General features: G+C 36.2%; 2 protein-coding genes across 2 annotated transcripts; both read right to left on the reverse strand.

Moving 5' to 3' along the window:
• Positions 1-1,677: 1,677 nt before the first annotated feature.
• si:dkey-29d8.3 (uncharacterized protein LOC556220 homolog) lies at positions 1,678-14,584 on the reverse strand. Its single transcript, XM_053487082.1, has 7 exons — positions 14,245-14,584; positions 8,256-8,400; positions 7,292-7,405; positions 6,798-6,942; positions 5,441-5,586; positions 5,210-5,349; positions 1,678-3,916 (listed from the first exon to the last, which is right to left on the reverse strand). Exons 1-7 carry the CDS (start codon positions 14,342-14,344, stop codon positions 3,780-3,782), a joined length of 927 nt encoding a protein of 308 aa, XP_053343057.1. The 5' UTR covers positions 14,345-14,584; the 3' UTR covers positions 1,678-3,779.
• Positions 14,585-17,569: 2,985 nt separating this feature from the next.
• On the reverse strand, positions 17,570-24,034 carry dnajc1 (DnaJ (Hsp40) homolog, subfamily C, member 1). Its single transcript, XM_053486103.1, has 12 exons — positions 23,666-24,034; positions 21,383-21,484; positions 21,220-21,266; positions 20,415-20,580; positions 20,224-20,321; positions 20,036-20,126; positions 19,835-19,931; positions 19,484-19,644; positions 19,257-19,376; positions 19,128-19,176; positions 18,613-19,043; positions 17,570-18,314 (listed from the first exon to the last, which is right to left on the reverse strand). Exons 1-12 carry the CDS (start codon positions 23,819-23,821, stop codon positions 18,246-18,248), a joined length of 1,587 nt encoding a protein of 528 aa, XP_053342078.1. The 5' UTR covers positions 23,822-24,034; the 3' UTR covers positions 17,570-18,245.
• Between the last annotated feature and the right edge of the window lie 929 nt (positions 24,035-24,963).

The raw sequence follows: 24,963 nt of genomic DNA on the forward strand, positions 1-24,963 counted from the left end.
AGGAATGTCGCCTAAATAGATCAAAAATCAGGGATAGAAAATACAGACCAAGGAATTTCTTCGTCTTTGCTGTCAAATGTAATACAATGTAACACATAATAAATATTAACACATGATATCTACTGTATGTTTTTCAGTATTTCCTGATCAGGAAATTTTCTGTAGTGGTCACTTGAGTGTAGAATACGCTTTAAGAGCTAACAATATTTGCTAAGAACAAAGCAAGTGCACACACACACACACACACACACGCACATCATAGAGTCTGTTGATAACAGAGCTCCAAAACACACCGTCACAGTGTTTACTCTGAGACAGGTGTTGATTTCTCTGCATTCTGTTTTTAACGCCAAGGCTAAATCAACATCCAGACGTCTATTAGTCACTAAATTAGACTTCAGAGGGTTGTTCTTTATACTGATTACCGCTAGAAGAGTTTCACCTCCTCTTAAGTCATCATCTAACCTGGTAGTGTGCATGACATTCAAAATGAAATACGAATTATGAATCCCAATAAAAATGACATTTATTATACATATGCCTTCCTATGTTTAACCTAATGATGCCCTCAGCTCAACTTTTGCACTCAGATAAGAGTAAACGCAGGAGAGATCAAGAATGTATCTCGGCTAATATCCAGCCCGAGATCATGTTAATGCATGACTTAAATGAAGCCATATGTGTGCGCCGGAGATGTTTTTGTTTTTCTTATCAAATGTGAAGAATTGGGTTTTAACGAGAAATCCAGCCCTGCAAAATAAAAAAATCCTTAACACAGGCTAATATTAGTCATCTGCTTTCTGTTTTTCAGTCTTTCTTCTTTTGGATCGGGAAACACAGAGTTTCCATCTTATCAGCAACGAGCCTCTTATCTTGAAGGAGTGCGGATCGTTACCAAGACGATCCATTATAATAAATCATGTCAGCACAGTTTAAAAAAAGACAAAAACAAAAACCCCTCGACATACTTCAGCAAACAGATCAGTTGTCACAAGAGTAGACCTGTTTTGTGTTAACAAACAGGATAACGGCTAAACACACAGAGCGCATGCAGCTACGCGTCCACTGTGGGCACACACACACACACACATTCCAAGGACTTGGTGAGAAACCAAGTCATGTATAAAAGCACTGATCAGTTAAACCGTATCCTGTTAGTATCGATTTTCTGCAATTAGCGCCACCTGCAGGACTGAAGCACATGTAACTGATGTGAGACGTGGGTGAAGTTTCTGACTCTGAGGATGGGTTGAGTTTTTTTTTTTTTTTTTTATAGTTCTTTTTATCAGATGTATGAGGTTTTTTTTTTTTTTTTCTCCCGCTCTATGGATCACCAAAGCAACACTGGCTATAATGACCTTGATTAAATGTGCTCAGCTTAAGATTCTGTCTCTCTTATTAATACCACCTTCACCCTCAACTAAATATAAAAAAAAAGCTTTCCAAATACAGTCAGGTCCATAAATATTGAAACAACAATATGTTAAATGTTTTGTTTTTGCCATTTGTGCCAGATGTGGGCAAAGTCAAGACTTCATAAATTGGATGGATCATCAATTCATTCAATATTTATGGACCTGTCTGTGCACCTCTTGTATCATGTGTTCTTGCTTATTTGAACTAGTTAATATAAATCAAAATACAAAAAAACAAAAAAAAAACAAAGACATCCATAAAACCTGTTACATTTGTTTATTATATTAACAGTTGTAAAATTAATAATATTCAAACAGTATCAAAAACATTTATTAAAGCATACGCTGGTGTTAGTGTTATGAAAAACATAATATTTTAACTCTGTACATCCTAAATCATGAATCATTCTTAAATTCTCCAATCTGATTGATTAAATAGTGCTGATTAATTTTTTTAATTAACAGAAGATCACAGAGAAATTCTGCTTCAAGGAGAGTCTCAGGTTTAAATTAGTACTTTCGTTCCAATACGGTATTGTTTCTATAGTAACAGCAGATTAACACAGATTTAAAAAGTATAACTGTTCATAATGTTAAGCTTTCTATAATGAGACAGTTAAGTAACATTTACAGTGCTTTATAAATGGAAAAGTTGTAACTTAGCCCACCCCCCACACACATGAAATGTTATAATCCTTACTTAAGTCATTGTAAACAAATATACAGTTTAGTACTGACATGATTAGAGTTTATATAATGAACTGCTATGAGAGCATTTAATATAAACACGACTCAAGATGCACTCATGTCTTGACATTTATCTGTGTGATGCGTGTATATGCACATGGTCCCTTTTTAATGCATTCTGAATTGATAAACAAACCATGTACAGATATGCAACAACTACAAATAGAGTTAATGTAGTGCATCATGATTAGATATTATGTATATATACTGTATATGTAGATATATATGTACAGATAGATGAATAAAAATAAATTCTTCCCAGCTCTTCTAAACAAAAGTAGATTTTTAAGAAATAATTTTTTTTTTTTTAACAACATTTGGTTCCAAACGAGTAATCCGACTGGAAGAGAAACATTCCACGAGTGCTGATATTGACAATAACATCACTGTGAAGTTTAATTATATGCATCGCGCCACAGTAATTGCTTCCAAGTTGTTCAGAATCGTCTCTGACCCGTCTGTCTTGTTCTGTTCTTGGCTAATGCAAACCACAAAAGCTAACTAGCTTCCAACACATAAGGCTAAATCCCAAATCCCTCTCGAATTCTTGATCAAGGGCACTACTTGGTGTGTGGAACAAGGGATTGTACACCCTACAAAGCTTTCCATTTAACATTGTTTGGGATTCAACACCAAAACCTGGAAGTTAGCTCATATTCTAAAAAGGAATAAGTGGAAATACTAAGTAAATATGGTAAGTTTCTTAGGACGGTCCACCAACTCAATGGTTGTTTCTCCTCACGTTTGGGTTGGTGCTTTAGGAGCAAAATATACAAACAATAGTCTGTTGATAATAACTGGGGTTTGTATTACTGTTGGCTAAAAAGCAATATCGCATTCGAGTTCATGCTGTTGCTCCAAATATTCTGTTATGTGCCGATATTCAGCACGACAGCACTCCCTCTTGTGTGATAGTGCCTAATTAGCTTAAGAGTTTTCTTTCATTAATCACTGGGATTCTCATTCAGAAATCAGTGAGAACATCCTTTTATAATAATGATAATAATAATAAAAAAAATCTTGATAAATGTTTTTTCTACATTTACATAATGAGAATTCTATCATTGCCAAAGAGCTTTTAATCTAAGACTGTTCGCTCTACGCTTAGATTATCGCTCAGAGTTTTGGACTGGACTCTTGCATGTCCTGCCAAGTGAACAAAAATGGAAATGTTTCAGCTTTTGAAAAGAGCCACAGCTAATCACGTCAATATAACAGGACATATCCAAAAGATGATACTTATCACATAGACAGAATTGCTAGTTTAGCCTACTCGATTTCACATTTAATTATGCCTTGCTAAAAATAAGGCCACTTCATTAGTCTTCTGCTCAGCGTAATGACTAAACCATGGTTACAGACAGACTCAGTGTGGGAAAGTGAGCTAAAAAAAAAGGAAGAAAAATCAGTCTGAGCTAATATTTTCTCATGGCATTGTATTAATGTATGTTTTGGCCATGAATTAAAGCAGTTTCAGGTTCATACGTTTATTGAACATGAATAAGGAATGCCACCCATGTATCATGTGTTAGTGTTAAAGGCTGTGTTTCATTACAGTGGAATGAAATGGATTCAAAGTCTTTGATGTTTCATGCACAGACTTTAAAAACCACCGTGCTAATTTTCCGTGGTGGGGGCAGGAGCCACCAGCCCCTCTGCGTTCTCGTCTGGGGAAAGTGGACGAGCGCGGTGCCTCCAAATCACCAGAGCAAGTCGGACCACGAAGAAAACGCAGGCGAGCGCCAAGAGAACAGCTGTGAAGGACAGATGAAGTAAAAATGTCAAGGGAAAAGTGCATCTAAAAGTGAACATGGGAAACAGTCGACATGCAAATTAACGTGGCCCTTATTAAAAGGGAATAAAACCCTAGAGATGAAAAAAAAATAATGTTGAATGAATGATGAGTGGCCTATTAGTTGCAATGAAGATGGGAGTTAGTATCGATCTTGCAATCTATTTAACCAGCCGTATTGGGCGTCCTCTTAAAATAACGCCACGGTCTTTGTGCACGTTCTTCAGGTTTGGCACTGAATTTCCAGTTACAATGAATGAGATGGCTGAGCATAAATCCTCATCTTATGCTGTTGTATTCACGACACAATGAGTATAATAAAACTGCTACACGTACCTTCAGAGACTGGAAATAAGACATTCTGGTGCCAATAACTTTGTATAACAACAACCTCTAAAGATGGCATGCAAGAAAAAAAACCTTGCTCACTAGAGAACATAAAAAGAAGCCTAATGAATTTTGGGAAATGATTCTTGGAATAGATGAGGCTATAAAAAGTTGGGGTCAAACAAAGTCCACAAGCCTTGTAGTGAATGTATAGACCTGAAGGTGAAGCACGCAGGTGTGAGCGTGATGACATGGTGCTGCAAAGCGTGTTGAAAAGATGACATTTATACACCAGATGGCCGGTGGATTTCACAAAGCTCACAAGATGACTCCCGAATCTCCAGAAGCTTGGCAGAAGAGTAATACTCCAGCATGATAACGATCCAAAGCACAACAGCAAGATAAAAGAACTCCTTCAGGAGAGAGTAGCTTAGAGAAATTGGCTCTGAGCGATGATAAAACATCTCTCCAGAAAATCGAGCAACACTGGTTTCCTGCATGCGGAGGAGGATTAAGTCTGTCGTCAAAATAAGCACTTGGAAAAAACAGATGCGAATCAGTTTTTCTGCACCGAGTTCTTACCGTGGGGCCTACAGTAAATCTGAGCAGTTTTTATATAAGAGCAAATAATTTACTGCTCAAGTGAAATTGTTGTCATAACTTCTGTTGTATCGGTATGCGAATTCCGTTTCTAAAAATCAGTTATAATGAAGTAAGCGTTTCTTATGTGCCTTGTATTGCCAACAAAGATGGCGTAACTTCACTAATAATCAAATAATAGAGGAGGCGTGGCTTCTGTGCCTCAAAGAGCCAACAAAGATGGTGTAATTTCTACAAAAAATCAGGTATAATAAGGGAGGCGTGGCTTTACCAAAAATCTGTCATAATAAGTATAATAAAACTGCTAGACGTGACGTCAGAGACTCACCGGAAAACACGGCGTTCCTGCCTGGAGCTGCTGCATCATAGTGTTTGCTCAGGATTCCACTGAGAGCCACGATGATGACGGGGTAGACGGTCAGAACGTAGCGCACGTGCTTCTCGATCACGAAGTTCTCAACAGCAAACCTGCACAAACACAACATCTGTATCAAGATGAAGAAAAAACAAAAACAAACTAACACGTCAAAAGAGAGTTTGACACTGGATTAGAGCTAACCATATGATTACTTCTAAAAGCAGAAGGCACAGCGACACCGTGGCCGCATTGGTGGGAGACATGGACTCGATATCCAACACGACGGTCAAGTTGAGGAGCGTAGCGATGCTAGTCCATGTGGCGTAAGTGGCGATACTGTTCTGAACCTGAAACACACAAAGTGAGCTGAACATCTGAGCTGCGCTATTACACAACGGTCTAACAGGCGAATATAACATGATGAGGAGAAATAATACATCTAGCAGTTTCTTTATTTTATTATTAAAAAAACGAATAATTCCAGATCTGGTGCATCCATACAAAAACAGGTTAGTGTATTCTTTATTTAGTATAAAAATTATATCAATTATTATATATAAATATATATACAGGTATACTGTATATATACAGGCCTAAGGCCTGGACATTTTAATATTCTTACTGTTCAAGTATAAAATTGGAAACAATATAGCAAATTAAAAAATCTTTGCTGAAATGGAATTTAAAAAAATCAAGATATTTTTGAACACTTAATAATAATCATTTTTTGTTTGTTTACTATTATTACTGGTTATTGGTAGTAATTTTTACTCGAAAATGTTTTACTTATTTGTATTGTATGAAATGTACAAATTTTTCGAAATTATAATGCAATTCTAAATTAAATCACATAATAATAATAATAATAATAATAATAATAATAATAATAATAATAATAATAATAAAAGTATATATTTTTTAATTATGAAAAAATATATACAAGTCAGTCCAATACATTTTAAAAATAAATTTAACATTTTTTTGCATCTGTTAAGCTTAAATTCCACACTTTCCACAATTATCTGAATGAATCGAAATTAAAATTTCACCATTTTTTTTGCCATTAATATTTAAGATGAAATTTTAAATATATGAAATTTGCCATAAATGTTTAATTTATATTCCATTGATATTCAATTTATATTTAACTTCATTCCCACACAAAAAGTCCATAAATTCTATATCTCTGTACTGTACAGCTGTTTCTTATTTTATTTATTTTTTTATTATATTGTATATTTTGTCCTGTACAGTTATGATATTTAATTTAATTTTATTCTTTCTTAGTTAAATTTACCTTGTTTTCTTTTTTATATATTTTTTTCTATTCATAGTCTTTTATTTTAAGGTCACAGGCAGTTGTCTAAGCATTTCACTGCATATCGTACGGCTGTGTACGACTGTGTATGTGACAAATAAAATTTTATTTGAATTTTCAGAGTATACCTAATAGTCGAGTTCCTGTACCATTCATCTTCTATATTACTCCACTGCTAGTACTGGGGTTACTTATAGACATTCAGCGTCTCTCTCTGTCTCACACACACACTGTACACACCAGCACATAGATGCAGCGTAGATCAGTGGGATGGTTCTGCTTGAGCCAGGGTCCGTGAGCTCTCAGACCAACACAGGAGAAGAAGATCAGGAGGTAACTGGTGAACGCAATCAGCGCTAAACATATTAGCGCTGGAATCATCAACCTGCAGAAAAGGAAAACACACACACGGACACTTCAGCTCATTACTACAGATCACACTCGAGGTTGCTAGACATGTTCTAAACAAGCACAGTCTACACACCTACATCACATATCATATGTAAAACTTTATTATTATTAAAATAAAATTGGTTGTAATTTAAAAAAAAGACCAGTTCCAGAGGAAATAGCATCTGACGACACCAGCAAAAATGTAAACACTGCTAAATAAATCACTTTGCGTTTCAATTTAATTATCTAAAAACAGACATCAATTCTTTCCCAAACCTTAAGAATACGTGGGGTCGAGCGTATTAAGGGTTCTCAGGATCGCCACATGGACTCATACTCACTTTCGGTCCCACAGCAGGAGCCAGGTGATGTTCAGGAGCATGTTAATCATCCAGGAGATGAAAAAGCCATAAGGAGGAAGAGCGGGACTGCAATACATCCACCCGGTGGCAGTCCTTCATACCAAACACAAAGGTGTTTAAAGCAGGTGGATTGTTTTTCTTTAATGTAAAGAATTCTCTTTAATTTATAGAACAGCAGTTTTTACAAAAGTCTAGCTGCAAATTACAGGTTTATATTAATGCACTCGTTACTATAGAAACCAGATGAACTAGAAAAATTATCATGTGTATAGTGCTCTTCTCCTAAACTTCGTCCCATCCATGTCATGTTCTTGTATTTCTGTTCGCTTATATTGTAATAAAAATCATATTAAATGTGAATTACTTCTGCTCATTGATTATTTTCCTATAACTGCACAAAATATTATATATCATATCATTTATGAACAAATATCTGTCTAATATCAGGGATAAGCAAAAGTAAATATGGTTTAGTTGGCATTCAAGTCAAACCAGGACTTTTTGGTGAATGAAGGCATAAAACCGATTTAAACATTTACAGAAGACTTCAAGCACAGTACGGTCATGAGATTCATATAAAAGAAGGAGGTTCATCCGCGAATGACTGTACACATCATCATTCAGCAAATTACAGGAACTCGTCTGGGAGTTATTGCCACATCCCCCGTACAGTCCTGACCTCACTCCAAGCATTTTCCACTTGTTTGCTCGATTAAAGGAGTTCCTGGGAGGCCAGCGTTTCAGATGTGATGCAAGAAGTTAGTGTAGCAGGGGATTATATAGAGAAATAAGGAGTTTTTCCTCTCATAAGTGTGGTCTGATATTCTGTACAGTGAAAAGTCCCGGGTTGACTTGAACACCACTCAAAGGCTTTGCTCCTTCAATAGATTTGTTTCGTCTAACTATTCTGGTGTGAAATGATCATTTGTGTGTTTGTGATTACCGTCTGCAAATGCAACTCAAAAAATAGATGTGCATCAGCAGAAGCCAGGTGTAGATGATTCCCCATATGGAGAAAGTCCAGCCGGCGGGAGTGATTTCGGTCTCGTACAAAGCTGACACGTTTCCTGTGCTGTGCAAAAACGGTCCTGAACGACATGAACAATATGACACAAATAATGTGATTAATATCTCAGAGTTACAAGAACACAATCATAGGTTAAGATTCACTGTCACTGTATTAGGAAAATAGTTCCAATTAATTAGAGTGATTAGGAACGATTAGCTCATTCGGTTAAGTTAAAATAATGCTAAATAAGCATGTAAATCTTTTTTTTTTTTTTTTACCAAGTCTTCAGATTTCATACATTAAACTATAAGATTAGCTTATTAGAAATTATATAAAATTATCTATTTGTAAACAAAAAACAATATTTGTGCCAATATTCTTGTATAACAATATCGATACTGATATTACATGACTCCTGAACGTTACTGAACGCAACCCTGGCGCTTGTGTGGATAAAATTAATCACAAAATTAAAAACACTAGGTGCATTGTTGCCCGTTTCAGTCGCCATCCTGATCTATGAATTAGCAAACTTGGACTTTTAAACTAATAAATAAATTTTATGTTTAATTCTCCCACAAGTATTACACATACTAACAATTAATAGTTTTATTAATTTACATTGACGGGAATAGCAGATATTGTTTGTCTTTTAGCCACTCCCATCAAGGGCTCGCCATTCGATCCGCAACTTGGCACAGGTTTTACATCAGATGCTCTTTCCGACACAAACTTCCTATTTTATCTGAGCTTGGCCCGGCATTGCATCAAGTGACTGGGGTTTTGGGCATTGACTGGGAATAGAACCTGGTCCTTCCACATGGCAGGTCAGAACCATACACCAAAATGAATAAGCATATTTATGTGACTGGAATATTTCCATAAATGTGTAAAATGTATAGAAACAATACAGTACTGCAGTTCTGTGTGATAATCTTTTCGGGCAAATATTTGCCCTGACTGTACTCTCGCACAAAGATATGTTTGTCCAGGTCTGAGGGGAAAAAAAGTGTGCATTGATTAAGTCAGTCAAACATTCTCTCAGAAACATTGAGCCGCTTGTGTAGATCATTAAACTAAGGCTTTTCCCCGCATCGCCATTCCTATTTTAGCACTTACATCAGGCCAGGGCTACATTACATCATATTCTGAAAGAATAAAACAGGAACAGTAATGCCAAATAGAATTCAGCTGTAAGACCAAAAAAAAAAAAAAAACAGACAATGAAGGATGTTCAGTATGGTATAAAACTATAGAAACATATCCACAGTCTATTATTGTCTTCACTTTTCTGATTTTTTTAATACGTTACTAAGCCAGGAAATACAAAACACTTGTATCAAAGAATTAATAAAATAAAGCAATAAAAAGATTTAATAGATAATCTTTGGTTTATTGAGATTCAGTCGTACATACTTAGTAGGGGGTAAATACTTAGTCACAAGAATGTTCTGTATTGTGTTTGTTGTTTAAATTTACAAACAGGGTTAGCAGCAATAACTTAATTAAATTAAAAAGTAATCGTTTTCTCTATGAACTCATTAGTCTCTCAAATAATTTTGGTCTATTCGTCTTTACAGCATTATTTGTTCAGTCTTCTTATAATTGTGCTATCATGGACTTTTAATTTTCATTTAATATGCTGAATGAGGCCTGTAGTGTCTAAGATGTAGCTCTTGGCGTTTTTTGTATTTCTCTGAGCATTGCACCATCATATCTTGGGGGGAATGTGCTGGGACGTCCACTCCTGGAAAGACTGGCAACTGTCTTTTCATTTGAGAAAAATCTCTCTCTGTATAGAACATTGAGCTCCAAATTGTTTAGAAATGGTTTTATAACCCTTTCAAGATTTTTTTGTGCAGCAACGATTGCTACTCCAAGACCATTGGTTATGTATTTCCCTCTGTGGCATTGTGTTAACACACTCCTGAACGATCCAGACCAGCAAACTGCCAAAACCCCTCCTTTTATAAAGGTCTGCAGCACACCTGCTGATGATCAATTAAACAAGGGCTGATGATAAGATGCTCCTGGCTACAACTTACGCTCTTCAATCCTGTGAAAGCAGTAAGGGTAAAGTATTTTTGCCTTCACCATATATTACGAAAACCAATTTAGAATTTCAGCAGAAACACCTCATACCCACGGTCATTTTTGCAGCTGCAGGACCTGGGTCAATCACTGAGTCAAGCAAAAGCTCCTGTACACCAGAGTATTCTACAGGCTAAATGTAGTACGGCATAATCTATCTTGCCATATGAACTAATTTCCGACCTAAAGAACTGAAATTTTGCAAGAAATTTGCCTCGGCATACAAAATATTTTCAGCATATAAGCAACTGAATTTACACCAGCTAAGTTGCCCGTTTGTCCAGGACCCACTTAAAATTTGTTTACATATTTATATTATCTATATTAGAGTTTACATATTTTTGTGGATTTTTTTGAAAGCAGCCGGTGCCAAGAGGAATCATGAATTAAGATTAAGTGTGGTTTAATGTATATTTATTTCATATCTTTCATTCATTTACAGTACATGTCTTTTTTAAATGTTTTGATTGTTTTCATATGCAAAAATATAATTACAGTGCTTGAAATTCTTAATACTGCTGAAACAGATTATCTACATTTACAATATTTCCTATCCGCGATACAAAAATTAGATAGATAGATAGATAGATACTGAACTCGTAAAAATATGAAACTAGCTTTAAAGACACAAAATATCTACGTTTTTTTTTTTTTAACAGAGCACAAAGTAACAAACCAGTAATTAATTTTTCCATCAGAATTTTCTATTTTTATTTTTTTTGGCCTGCTGGTTAGCTATTTCCATTGGAAATGCCACTGGCGACTATGTGGATTTTTAAATGTTGGGGTTTTTTCTTAAGTGGGATAATAGTGATGGGAAGTTCGAATCATTTTAGTGACTCGGTTCTTTGAATCTCGTTCATCAAAAAGAACAAATCTTTTTTTGAGTCATTTCGTTCATTTCGTTCTTTTGAACGAAATAAATTAAAAGATTGCGATTTCAATAAAAATACCCCCAATACATCTACATACACAAATTTTAGCTATAGTTCCAGTTATGAAAATATTACAATGCAGTTAAGGACATATTATAATAAACAGAATGGGCAGCTTACCTCTTATATCTTCCTATCTGACTCGTTCGTTTTTTTTAATCTATTGCACTGCATAGCGTCTATGGGAGTCACGTGTCAAAATAATGAACGATTCGGGACTTGAAGACTTATTGCTGAGAATCGTTCAATACTGTTTCCTGTATATAACATACGGAGGTTTTGCGATGCATGCACGCCCAATAGAAAACTAACGAATCACTCTCCCAGACGATTCATTCATCTGAGTCATATTAAAGATTCGTTCAAAAAGACGAATCGTTCATGAACGACCCATCACTAATTATAAGATATCCTGTATTAATACTTCATAAGAGAACGTTTTTCAAAAGCAGTAACACATTTCATCTGAAGGTGATGTGAATTCGACCAGCTGTCTTTCATTTCATCATTTAAGGATGAGACTTAAATCCCAGTAGTAATACTTGATTAAAAGTGTGTATTTCCAATTTGAATCCCAGTTTAATATTCCCAAAACACACTTTTTCAGGTATTTACAGGTGCGAGATTTCGCACGCAAGAACTTTCCCCCTTTCCAGCGCTACCTAAACAAAATCCTATTGATCAGCTCCTTCCTGACGACCCGGACCAAAGAGGAAATATTTCTGGTTTATACATTAAAATTGCGTCAGTACCATCCGTCTCTAGTAATATACAAAAAGACTCCTAGCAACAGGATCAAGGTTACGTTGACAGATGCGGATTGGGATGAGGCTATATATAGGATCCATGAATCTTCTATTTGCACTAGACATAGCTTTATCCAATTTAAAGTGGTGCATAGACTTCATCTCTCTAAAGCCAAACTAGCAAAAATGTATACCTCGGTAAAACGTGCTGTACCTGTGTGAGATGCAAGCAGTCCCCTGCTTCATTCATATGTTTTGGTTGTGTCCCAAACTATCTGTATTTTGGTCAAACATATTTCTATCTTATTCCAAAATATTCTGTAAAGATGTCTGTGCGAATCCTTTAACTGCTATCTTTGGCACCGTAAACGAAGACAACAACCTGTCAAAAAGTGAATTGGATTGTATTGCTTTTACCTCCCTGTTGGCAAGACGCCTGATTTTGATTAATTGGAAACAATCATTTCCCCTGGCTTTTAAACAATGGGCAAACAATGTCCTGTATTTCCTTAGTTTGGAGAAAATAAGACTGAATTCAATTGGTTCAAAATCCAAGTTCAAGGCTAGGTGGCGTCCATTCATAGATTACATCAAAAACCAAATATGACTACGAGAGGACAAAACTATGTGGCTGTTACCAGGTTTTGCTTATGATGTTCTGATGCTATTTCCTGTACACAATAGAAAAGCACTTTGTATATATGTTATGTTGTTTGTTATGTTATTTAAGGTTTTATGTTATTTTTCTTATTCTTTTTTTTATCTGTTGTAAAAAGTGAGAAAACAATAATTTAAATGGTTTAGCCCCCACATACCTAACCAGTCTTCTGATACGCTATAATCCATCACGTTCCTTAAGATCACAAAACTCCGGACTTCCGGTAATTCCCAGAATTTTAAAATCTACAAAAGGGGCCAGGGCATTTTCATATTTAGCTCCAAAACTTTGGAATAGCCTTCCAGACAGTGTTCGGGGAGCAGACACGGTTTCCCATTTCAAGACGCATCTCTTTAATCTGGCATACGCGTAACTCATCCCATAACTTTATACTCCAATACACCTATCCTGAATGGCAACTACGCTAATTCTCTCCATCTGTTCTGTACTTTTCTACCCATCACGAGGCATCTGGAGATTGTGCCAGCTTCAGTAGACAAAGGCCAACCCTGCGAGGTTTTTGAGGCATCCAGAGAAGGACCAGCTCCAGCTGGATTCTGCTTTTTGATGGCTGGAGCTACACATCCTGCTCCTGTGCTTCCAGTGACCCAGACCCCATCTGCACCTACTGACTCCCTGTGCTGAACTGGACTTCATGTTAATCTACACAACTTCTGTTATATTGAATTTTCACCTGCACAACACACATGATGTTATTTCTATCTGTTATCACCCAAATGAGGATGGGTTCCCTGTTGAGTCTGGTTCCTCTCAAGGTTTCTTCCTATTGCCATCTCAGGGAGTTTTTCCTTGCCACCGTCGCCGTCACCCTTGGCTTGCTCATCAGAGACATTTCATTCATCTAGACACATTTTTCTTACACATACACACTTCCAAATATTTTCTTTTCTAAAAAAAAAAAAAAAATTCTTTAATTTTTTGTGAAGCTGCTTTGAGACAATGACCATTGTTAAAAGCGCTATATAAATAAAATTGAATTGAAAAAATAATAAAAAAAATGTGTATTCCCAGGTTTAAGTAACATCTGAGTAAAGTATTAATCTGTGAAACTTTAGACTTTCATTCATAACCTTGAATGAAAGAATAGACTAACACACACACAGAGTTATTAAAAAAAATGAACCACATTATTTGATTTTTATGATCACGTGAACTTGCATTTCTCAATGGACTAATTTGGCGCCAAAATTCATGTAGGCACGTATCCATGGTAAAATTAGGACACGTGATTTATTTATTGAAGCATCATAAATTACCTTTATGTTAAACACAAATTTGGTAATTAAAAACACATATATATAAAATAATAATATAAAAACCGTGAAATGTCCAAAGTGTACATTTTATGTAAGATTCGTGCGGCTTTTCTGTGCTGTGATTGGCTAATAGCTGGCAGACATGGTATATTATACAAAAGGGGCGTGGTTTATCAGAATGCGGATGGTTAAAGAAAAACCCTGCCGCTTACGCACCTTTTCCGGATCCAGCTAGGCCGTTGATGACCAGCGCGGTGATGTAAACCAGCAGGGAGAGCAGGAGAACTAAAACCCGCCCGATGTTCTGCTCCTCCATGACTGAGCTCCGGATTAAACTGCGTCGTCTTCAGTTTTAATACCAAATACTGGTTTTCCTCCGAATTTCTATTAAAGTGGACTCGTTTCACTGTTAACCTGCTGTATACCTGCACACAAACAGCAGTTAATAAAACATAAAAAAAAAACCTCTGTTATTAAGAGTTACACAAACATCAGCCTTCTCTAACGCAGTAATGTTTACTTTCAGCTGGACATTTGCTAGTTTCATAACTTCTCTTCTTCATCACCGTTTACAAAGCGTGGCTGAATGAAAGAGTCAGGATTTTATCGCCACCTGCTGGCAGAGAGAGCAGTGTGACAAGAAACAGGTCGAATATTAAAAATAAAGAATAAAAGGGAGAATAGAAGTAGGAAAATAAATAAAAAGGGGGATGTAAGAAAGAAAGAAAAAAAATCTCATTCCGCAAGATTAAATAACTAACAAAGAAAGAAGGTTAAATAAAGAAATAGAGAAGATTTAAAAAAGAAGAGCAAAACATGCTGGAAAGAAAAAACTAAATAAGAAATACAAATTTGTTTGATAAAAGGTTAAAGCTGCAACAATATTAATAAAATATCAATTAATACAATTATAAAATAAATAAAATTGTATTTTTAACTTAGAATTTATCGTTTTTATTCTTAAAAGGCAACAAGATATTTTATAAATTAACAAAGAAAGAATTAAAGAAGATTACTGAGTGAGGAAAAAAGAAAAAAAAATACAGAAAAAAAGCAAAATAATTAGGAATAAACATAAACATGTTTAAAAAAAAAAGCAAAACTTTATAAAATTTATATTTGTAGAGAATATATGCCAAGTTTATTTGCATACGAATTAAATCTTTAAATAATTTTCATTTGTAATATGTAATATTTAATTGTAAGTAATTAAAATAAAAAATATTTTTAAAATAATTTGAAAAAGTATAAAAATGGATGAAAAGTAAGTTAAAAGCTTATAAATAAAAATATTAATTAAACAGAATTTATAGAAATAATGGATAACAAAGTGTAAGGATATAAAAAATAATTTAACATTTGTTTTTAAAAATGTTGGGATAAAGGAAAGTGTAAAACGAGTTAAAGAAAGTAAGATCTAATGAATAATAAGAGGGATCACATGATTTCATGTCATGTTCATATCATGTATATTCTTTATCCTTTCCCACAAAAAGATTTTATATATTGATACTACTAAAATCAATAAAATTTGTAATTACTTAATTAGATTAAATTAGTTTATCCTAAATATACAATTATTTATATTTGTTTAACTTACATATTTTACTTGGGTGAAAATTCCTTAATTGGAATATGTTGATATATGATTATTTTTTCAGTGCCCAATAAAGTTGTTTTATTAACTTTATGATTAATATTTTTTAGCATGTTCAGAAAAATAAATAATTTAAACTTATTTTACCTATGGAAGATAGCCAGCTGTGTGTGTGTGTGTGTGTGTGTGTGTGTATATATATATATACACACAAACATATATATGATATATATAAATTTTGCTTTGTTCAAAAATTATTAATCAAAATGTATATTATAAATGAAATTTTATCCTCTCTCTTTATTTAAAAGAAAAAGATAAAACGACTTTAGAAATCTATAAACGCAGGTGGCCTAGAATCTGAAAGTCACATTAGCAGACAATAGAGTTATCACAGTTTAAAGCCCCTTAAGATTATACAGAGGTAGATCTGAAGAGTCCGTTTGCAAAAACTATAATAATAAAAAAAAAAAAAATTAAATGTTTTTTTAAAGCAAACTTACTGTTGTGTACAATTATTCATTTGTCACGTTCTGAATTATTCTGGGGGTTTTTTTTCTTTCCTTAATCAAACAACAACTTGATTATTTCCTGTGGTGCATAATCCAAAAATATTTTAGACAAATTATAAAAACGGAAGTTAAACCATTTTGAGGTTCATTATAAGAGCAAAATTCTTACTGTTTAAGAAGCAAACTATAATTTTAGATTCATATTTTTGTTAAAGAAATACAGTACAGTAAATGTTAACATAAAAAGCACTTGTGGAAAAAAATCCACATTTAAAAATTAAGCAATTACTACATTTACATCACAAATACGTCGCTTGTAAATGTTTTTTTTTTTTTTTACCTGTTTTTACAACAAAAGAGAGTAGTAAGGTTCCTTTCAAAACTTGAATGAAGTTAGAGCGCCATCTAGTGGACTTGGTGTCTTGGTGTAGTTGCTAAAATTTTAGATCGAACCTATTGTGTCTAAAGTACTGTACAGTTGAGAAGTTGCTAGAATAAATATATTTAGAAAGGCAAAAATGACATTTCAGACAGAAATCCTGAGAATACAAGGAATAAAAAGAAGTTTAAAATTCTTTCAGATGTTTGTGTCACTTCTAGTTCTTCCTCGTGATGTTTTGTGTTCACAGTAAGACTTAACCCTTAGCACCCATACACTGCTGATCTCCAGCCTCTGCCAAACAAATGTGTGAAGTTTAACAGGAATCTGAGGTGACAAAGGGCACACAAACAGAAGATTTTTTTTCATTTTTTTTAAGGATGGCCAGATGTCGATTCTAGAATCTTCTTGAGTACTTCACAATCCTCGGGTCCGATGTGTTGTGCATGCTGAGATGCTTTGAGATGTTAAGTGTGGTTATTTGAGTTGCTGTAGACTTCCTGTCAGTTCAAACCAGTCTAACAACTTTCATCAGCAAAGTGTTTGTATTTGAACCCGATTACCAGATGTTTTGGGGGTTTTTTTGTTCATTTTTCGCAACATCATGTGTCTAAACTGTTGCAAATGTGTTGGAAAATCCCAGGACATTTTTTTAATACATTCTCAAACCAGCGTGTCCAGCCTCAACTCCTATTCCAAGGTCAAAGTCACAGAGATATCTGATGTGAAGTGAAGCACTTGACCTGTAACTAGATCATTTTATGCATTTGTGCTTCTCCAACATGATTGGCTATTTAGATCATTCCATGAACAAGCAGGAGTAAACAGGTGTAGTAATAAAGTAAAAGATGTACACTCTTACTAAAAGATGCCATGTCTCTTTCTTTAACTCATTTTAATAATTTGTTCTTTTTTAATCTGTAAAGCTGCTTTGAGACAGCGACCTTTGCTAAAAGCGATAATATATTTATATAAATAAATAAAGCTAAAATGAACTGGTGTTGGTGCACATTTACAGACAGCGGGCAAAAAGTTCCACAAAGACAGCGTGAATCAGTTGTATGTAAATGATTTATGTCTCTTTAACAGATAAAAACACTGCCAAACACTGTCTCTGAAAACAGAGGCTGCACAGCATGTTTGGAAATATTCAATGAAAATCAATCATAAGAAGTTTAGCGTTTCTGTTCCTCATGCGGAGAAACAAAGGCCACAGAGGAAAAAAAAAAACTATAATAAATAATAAAACTGATTTATATGCATTTGCAGCTTCACATAATACAGATCATGGATGGGTTTGTCCAATACTGCAATACTGGGGACTGGTTTATACTTTTGCGAGTGTGTGTGTGAACACAAGGGTCCCTACTTGTATGTAACATGAAAAACAGATGGAAAAATGGAAAACTACAGAACGAATAGAGGAGCAGCGCAGCTGTGTGTAGCACTGAGGATCACTACTTTCTATAATTTCTAAATAAAATAACATTTTTAGATGTCGAACGGAACAGTTTGTGAAAATGGTGAATAAATAATAAGCTCCTCCCTTTGGCCGAGCACGCCATGCTGTTAGCACAGAAGTATAAACCAGACAGCTGGGGAACCGACCCAACTTTAATACAGCATGAATTTGGGCAAAGCTAAGGCACATGACACAGAGAGAGAGAGAGAGAGAGAGAGAAAGAGAGATATGAAAGAACAGAAAGAGGACGAAGAGAGGATTGAATCGTCAGCTCTTGGCCTGTTTCTTTTTCTGCACCAGTTCAGCGAGCAGCTTAAACCGGATCATGCACTCCTCCTGCAGAAAAATAAAGACACAATAAGATCACAATTAGTCACAACAAACACACTGTATGTCTGAGTGTGACATGAAGAGAAGATACTTGATTATTTCAAACTAAAGTCAAAACTCATCCGCACTCCGGTTATATTAAAACTTCTGATTTGTAATTGTTGTGTTATAGAAAATGCATCTGACCAATGAGAATCAAGCTCTCACCACTCCTGCGCTGTAGACATCTTAAAGACACCCTGACACAATTTCAGTTCGTATCTGATCCTATTTTCCCTTTGAATTACACCCTGGTCCAGTGTACCTTGCTTTTCCCGGGCACCACTTTGGCGATCTTGTCCCAGCGCTCTGCCGTGCCGCGTGGGTACTGCTGCAGCGCCAGCTCTAACAGCCTCTGCTGGTTTTGCGTCCAGACCTCGTCGGGAGCGCTCGGCTTTTCCTTCGGCTGCTTTTTCTCTTCTTCGCTGTCCTCGTCTACAGCTGTGGGGTCAAAGTCTCTCTGTCTGCGTCCTTTTACTTTTTCCTTCTCGTCCACACCGCCTCCTGCTAAAGCAACCCCTGGCGTGGATTTTTTGCTCCGTCTCCTTAAGGTTTTGCTCTCGGGTTCCTCGGACGCGTCGGGTTCCGAGGGCTCTTCGGGGAGCCCCGTCTCCTCTCGCTGGGTCATGAGGCTATCCGGCACCACGCCCTTTCCTTGCATGGCACTACTCTTCAAATCTGAGAGCTTGACCAACCCTGAGAAGGGAGATTTTTATTTATATATTTTTTTGGTGACAATCTCCAAGTAAGTGGTCCTGTAAGTCCTCCAATGATACTGACCTGATGAATTTGAGACGCCGTCTTTGATCTGTTTTACTTTTGTTGTGACCTAAAACAAATCAAAATATCTTTATTACAAATGCAACGTGCAAAAACACGCAAAAAGCCATGTATAGTTGGGACACCCACTTCATTTACAGATCTGCCCAGCTCATGAGCGATCTTCTCCCACCGCCCCGGGGTTCCTCCGGGAAACTTCCCCATGCAGCGAGTCAGCAGGCTGAGGTCCTCGTCTGTCCACTCTGGAGTCTGAAAATCATCCGCGTCTCATGTTAAAGCTTCGTTTGTTTAAAAACCCTTCGATTTAAATAAAAATAAATAAATAAAAAAAAAAAGTTACAAGGTGAGGAACTAACTTTCTTTTTTTGTGCTTTACGATCTTCCAGCCAGTCGTCCATTTGATCCTCGATGTCCTCAATGGACGTCCCCTGGTCGTACGCGGGGATGTACGCCACCTGACTAGCCTCGTAAACCGGAAACTCCACTTTGGGTTTCTTCACCTTTGGCCGTTTCTCTCCTGCAGGTCCACAAAAAAGTGATTTTTATTTCCCTTATCAATATACAGAATATGCTTGTTTTTTCCATGACCCAGAAGTGTTTTACAGATCCATCACCCATTTGCAAATTATTACAGCAACTTTTTTTTTTATAGTTATCCATAATAGAATTCTAAAGATCTCTTAGTGATAGAAATCGCTTGGTCTTACTTTGCTGCATTTCTTGCTCTGCTTGAGCCTCTGCTTCTGCTTGCTCTTTTTCTCTCTGTTTCATTTCTTTATACTCTTTGTAGTACTGTTTTACGTCCTGAGATTTAAAAAATAATAATAATTAAAAATATCAGCAGAGGTGAAACCAGTCTTTGGCACACAGAATTAATTGACTAAGAAATAACGTCTTGCGGTGTGTACCTGTATGGCATGAGGAAGAGACTTGAGAGAGTAGTAAAGCCAGATGCTCAGCTTGAGTGGCAGGATATCGTGCCAGTGAGGTTTTTCTGACCTGATGAGAAAAACAAAAATAAGGACGCTTTTAAATACCAGCCCTATGGACTATACTAGAGTCCAGCTGATGCATGAGGACATTTCTTGTGATGCACCTCTCGTTCTTCTCTTGCCCCATGGTCTTCGGCTCCTCGGCCAACTTGCTGCTTTGCTTCTTCTTCTTCTCCCTCTTCTTCTTGCTAAGGAGATCATCCTTGGAAAAACAGAGTTGCGTGATGAGGCTACACTTTGGATCAAACTATACACTGATGTTTGACTTCTAGAGATCATTTAATATGATATTCACCAACTGCTTCTCCAAATAAATGGACCAGATTACAGCATAGTGGCCCACGGTGAGGATGAGGAAGAGCAGGAAGCCCAGCTCTCCGTTGCTCATCTTCCTGACACGGCGGTAATAGAATACGGGCTGTCTCCAGTCAGGAAGCCCGTTAACCAGGATGTCATCATAACTGAGTAAGAGATGATGATGTTGGTCTAAAGTCTTGTTAAACATTCTGAAGTGTTAAAGAAGACTACACACCGAAATAAAATCAATAAACCTCGCCCCAAAGCCTAACCATAACTGTAGAGTAATATCATGAAAAGACGTTAATTTAGATTAGGGCTGAAACAATTCCTCGAGTAACTCGAGTAATTCGATTACATAAAATGATGGAGGCAAAATCTTCTGCCTCGAAGCTTCTTTTAATTAATTTTAAAAGCTTGCGTTATGTTTTTGCGCAATTATTTGTTGACAGCGTGCTTTTGACACAGCGCACTTCTGGATGCAAGCCGCCAGTAAACAACAACGAAGAAGAAGCACTTATGTCACCCAAAATGCGGAAGGAGACACAAACAGTCTTATTTGAACAGTTTAAGTTTTATTGGTATTTACTCTTATATATTTTACATTGCTGTTTAATTAAGCAAAAGTACTTTTTATCCGATTACTCGATTAATCGATTACATTTTGGCAGAATAGTCGAATTTTTGGTAGAATTATTCTGATTTTAACCTGCTGCTCGTCACAAACACCCTAAAGGCACCTGATGTACAAAATATATACAGTGTATAAAAATAAAAAACAAATCCCACTATTATCAGCCTACCTTTTTCTCCGTTCCTCATCTTTAAGAACTTCATAGATGGCAACGAGCTGGAATTAAATACAAAAACATATGTACTGTCGATCCCAGACGCTGTAATGTTACTATAGCTGTAACACATTACTATGAGACAGCTTGAAGCTTTCTGCGCGTCAGCTCATCTTACCTGACGGAACTGAGTCTCAGCATTCTCGTCTTTATTTTTATCAGGGTGAAGGATGAGAGAAAGCCTCCTGTACGCCTTTCTGATCTCAGATAATGGGGCATCCTGTTAAAAAAAACAAAAAAAAAAACAAGATAAGTTTTAAAACACAAGTTGCTAAATGAAGAACAGACACACATTGGGAATAAGATTCAAATCAGTGTTAAGATCTGGGGTTGCTTCTGCTGCTCAGGTCTAGACTCAGCAACGTTATGTGGCAATAAAATAAAGTCAGCTGATGACCTGAATGTACTAAATGACCAGAATATCACTTCTATGCAGTATGTAGTTGTGCTTACTTGGACAGGATATTTCACTAATAATTAGAATAAAAAAAACACAGTCTGATCGGATCAGAATGAATTTCCAGCGGGAATGAGAGGGGTAGTGTAAACCATGTAAAAACCAATCATTTCTCTCGTCAAAATAAACATGTTCTTTCTGTGCATATTTCACCTCACAGGGGGGTAACGTTAGATGGCGTGACGAGTTTTTAGGAGGGAAAAATGGCTTCCATTACAGATCAGTAAACTCCATGAGAACAGTTCTCTCCCTCACCTGCGTTTTTTTCATACATGGACTTTGCACAGAGACAAAGTAGCACCTCATCTGATCTAAACACTCCACGACAGACAGGACGTCAGAAAGGTAATATTCTGATTAAATACTCTGAGCATTTAAATGCATATACGAGTGTCCATGTCTTGCATCATTTACTGTTTTTATGGAATATGATAACTGTGCACAATATATTGCGCTGCAACACTGATTTGTACTAAAAGCTACTTTTTTCTACCCATAATATAATTTTATGTTATCTTCATTATTTCTCACTTATTATCTTGGGAATGCAGATACGGTGGCTTAGTAGTTAGCACTGTCCCTTTGCACCTCTGGGGTCCGGGTTCGATTCCCGCCTCAAGTCCATGTGCATGGAGTTTGCATGATTTGCATGATTAGCGGTAACAGTCTGCAAGAAATGCCGAGGTCTCCCCGTGCTTGCCGGTTTTTCTCCAGGTACTCTGGTTTGCTTCCATAATCCAAAGAAATGCAGATTAAGCTAATTTGGTTTCTTTAAATTGCCCGTAGTTTGTGAATGTGTGTGTGTGTCCTGTGATGCACTGGCACTCTGTCAAAGGTGTACCCGGCCTCGTGCCCCAAGTCTCCTGAGATAAGCTCCAGGCCCAGACCCTGTATACAGGATAAAGCGGTATAGACGATGACTGAGTATCTTGGGGATTGCTTGAATATGCTTCTACTCAAATATTTATATTATGATCGCATTTTGATCCTTATGCAATGTTTGCATCCACTTCACATTGTTTCTTATATATTACCTGACATATAAATGTCATTCCTATTTGTAGGATCATTTGATTTCTCACGATATTCTGTGCATACACACAGCAGTTGAACTTAACATTCAGATTTCCACACAACTGCTTTTTCACAGCCGTCACAACACTGCAGATCCAAACAGACTGAATGATCGTGTAACCGATAATGAGATAAAACTCATCTCTAAACCTGTAATGGAAGTGATCAGCTAATGTGATTAAGGGAAAGAAATAAACACAGCAAATTGCAAATGCAAAGCATGACCTTGGTACTTTAAGAAATTGTAAATGAAGAGACTATTAGGTTTCAGTTTGTTTGCATGACTCTCAAATACATGTTATATATCTATATTTTTTAAATATATCGACAAGTCAAATTTAATACAACTGAAAATGTACATTTGCGGCATTTGACGCTTTACAAAGCAAAATAGTGAGTGAAAATCATTTTAAGACATTTGCCTTCAGTTAACCCAAAGTGATCGTGCTGCGAGGCCTAAAGCCTCGGCGTTTCTTGCAGACTGTTGCCGCTAATCATGCGCTGTATCTGGGGAGGAGCCTAAAATACCTCCGCTGACCCGGTATGCTCTAACGTAAAAACAAACAAACATACAAAAATGCGGAAAAAGGAAAAAATAGGACTTTTATATAAGTATGTAATTTTCATTTTAGGGAAATGCATTTGTAAATTCGGGTTGACCTGTTTTAAATGTAAACGTACTGTTTTAAATGTATTCAAGCAAAATAAACTGCAAAAGCAGAAGAGCGCCAGTGGCTAGGATACAAGTTTAAAAAAACAAATCGGGCTATATATATATATATATATTAAAAAAAATATATATATATATAAAAAACTAAATGAGATTCATCCTCAAGACAAGAGGAATAAATCAATGAGACACCATTTTACCTGGTTAACAGATAGAAATTCGTAAAACGTTTGCGGGATTTCCTCCACCAGGTCGAACAGCTCTAAATCCGCGTCCCAGGCTGCAGTCTGCCCGGGGAGGATGAACACAAGGCCCGCGGCCAGCAGCACAAACCCCAGCACCTCTGGACAAGTCATCGTGAACGCTCTAATAACCGTTTTAACGATTATTTCATATTTAATCCATGCCTGAAAGTCGGTGTCTAAACACAGCCTGGCTTGTGTCCCCTCCTCCTGTAACCGAATCAAACGTGGCTACACTTAAGCTACGTGGAGAAAACTCCGCGGCGGCGAGTTTCACACGCAGCCGCCACAGGAGCGACCAATCAGGGCAGAGCAGCTCAAACACGTCGCTGTGTGCGGAGAACCTTCGGAAGGATGCCTTCGTGGGGAGGAAATAAGGCCGCATCCTAAATATCCGTCGTCTTCCCTATATACGTGGCCTAGATGTGAAGTGAAATAATACATACACAATAGACTTGAGTGATGATCCAGTAGGGAGAGATTTGAGATTTAAGTTTCAGCCTAATTAATGATAGATGTTACAGCCATTCACAGAAGGGATCCCTTGGGATCTAAAGGATTTCTTGTTTTGTTTTGTTTTTTAAAGGAAGAAAAAGGTGCATACACTGGTGTTCATTCATTTTTGACTATTAATAAATGTCAGGTCTTGCTTAAACAATTTAACAATTTAACAGTATTTGCACTGATTTCCAGAAAAACACCTTTATGACTTAAGTTATAAGTAAAGTCAGTGGCATTTTACAATCGTAACTAAAAAAATCATCTATATAATCAGAGTAATGCTTTCATTATACTGATGCAAATCAAATGTTATTAAACCTGATCTGGGATATTTGGACATTTTTTCTGATTAAATTTTCATGCCAGAGAACGCATTTGCATATGATTCTATAATCATTGTATTTAATAGGTAGACTATATTTTGTATATTAGCCTGTACAAAATAACTATAAAATTAATGACACTCAGCAAAAAAAGCATTTGAAACGACCAGGTTGTCATAGAAACAGGTTGTTTAAGCCAATCAGTTTTCTTATTTGCTACATTACAATCATCATGAACATCATGTTCATTAAAGCCAATCATCTAAAGTATCAGTCTCCCAACCCACACTAAGGTTGCATACATACTTAAAACTCTTGCCTTTCCGATTTTTTTTTTTTTTTTTACAGTACTGCTAAATCTTTTAAACAACACTACTGATCGATAATTAAAAAATATCAACCGTATCGTCCTTAGGAAAACTTTTTTTATCC

Source organism: Clarias gariepinus, chromosome 25, assembly GCF_024256425.1.
Source record: "Clarias gariepinus isolate MV-2021 ecotype Netherlands chromosome 25, CGAR_prim_01v2, whole genome shotgun sequence".
Lineage (NCBI taxonomy): Eukaryota > Metazoa > Chordata > Actinopteri > Siluriformes > Clariidae > Clarias > Clarias gariepinus.

Bases quoted from the DNA above. Each gene is read 5' to 3' on its own strand.
- si:dkey-29d8.3 (XM_053487082.1), bottom strand. From the start codon at position 14,344: ATGGAGGAGCAGAACATCGGGCGGGTTTTAGTTCTCCTGCTCTCCCTG. The intron at 6,943-7,291 runs GTGAGTATGAGT...CCTTTTCTGCAG, and splicing joins CTCCTGCTGTGGGACCGAAA to GTTGATGATTCCAGCGCTAA. The intron at 5,350-5,440 runs GTTAGCTCTAAT...GTGTTTGTGCAG, and splicing joins CTTTTAGAAGTAATCATATG to GTTTGCTGTTGAGAACTTCG.
- dnajc1 (XM_053486103.1), bottom strand. From the start codon at position 23,821: ATGACTTGTCCAGAGGTGCTGGGGTTTGTGCTGCTGGCCGCGGGCCTT. The intron at 19,932-20,035 runs GTACACACCGCA...TTTAAATCTCAG, and splicing joins CTCTTCCTCATGCCATACAG to GACGTAAAACAGTACTACAA. The intron at 19,177-19,256 runs GTGGGTGTCCCA...GATTTGTTTTAG, and splicing joins TGGGCAGATCTGTAAATGAA to GTCACAACAAAAGTAAAACA.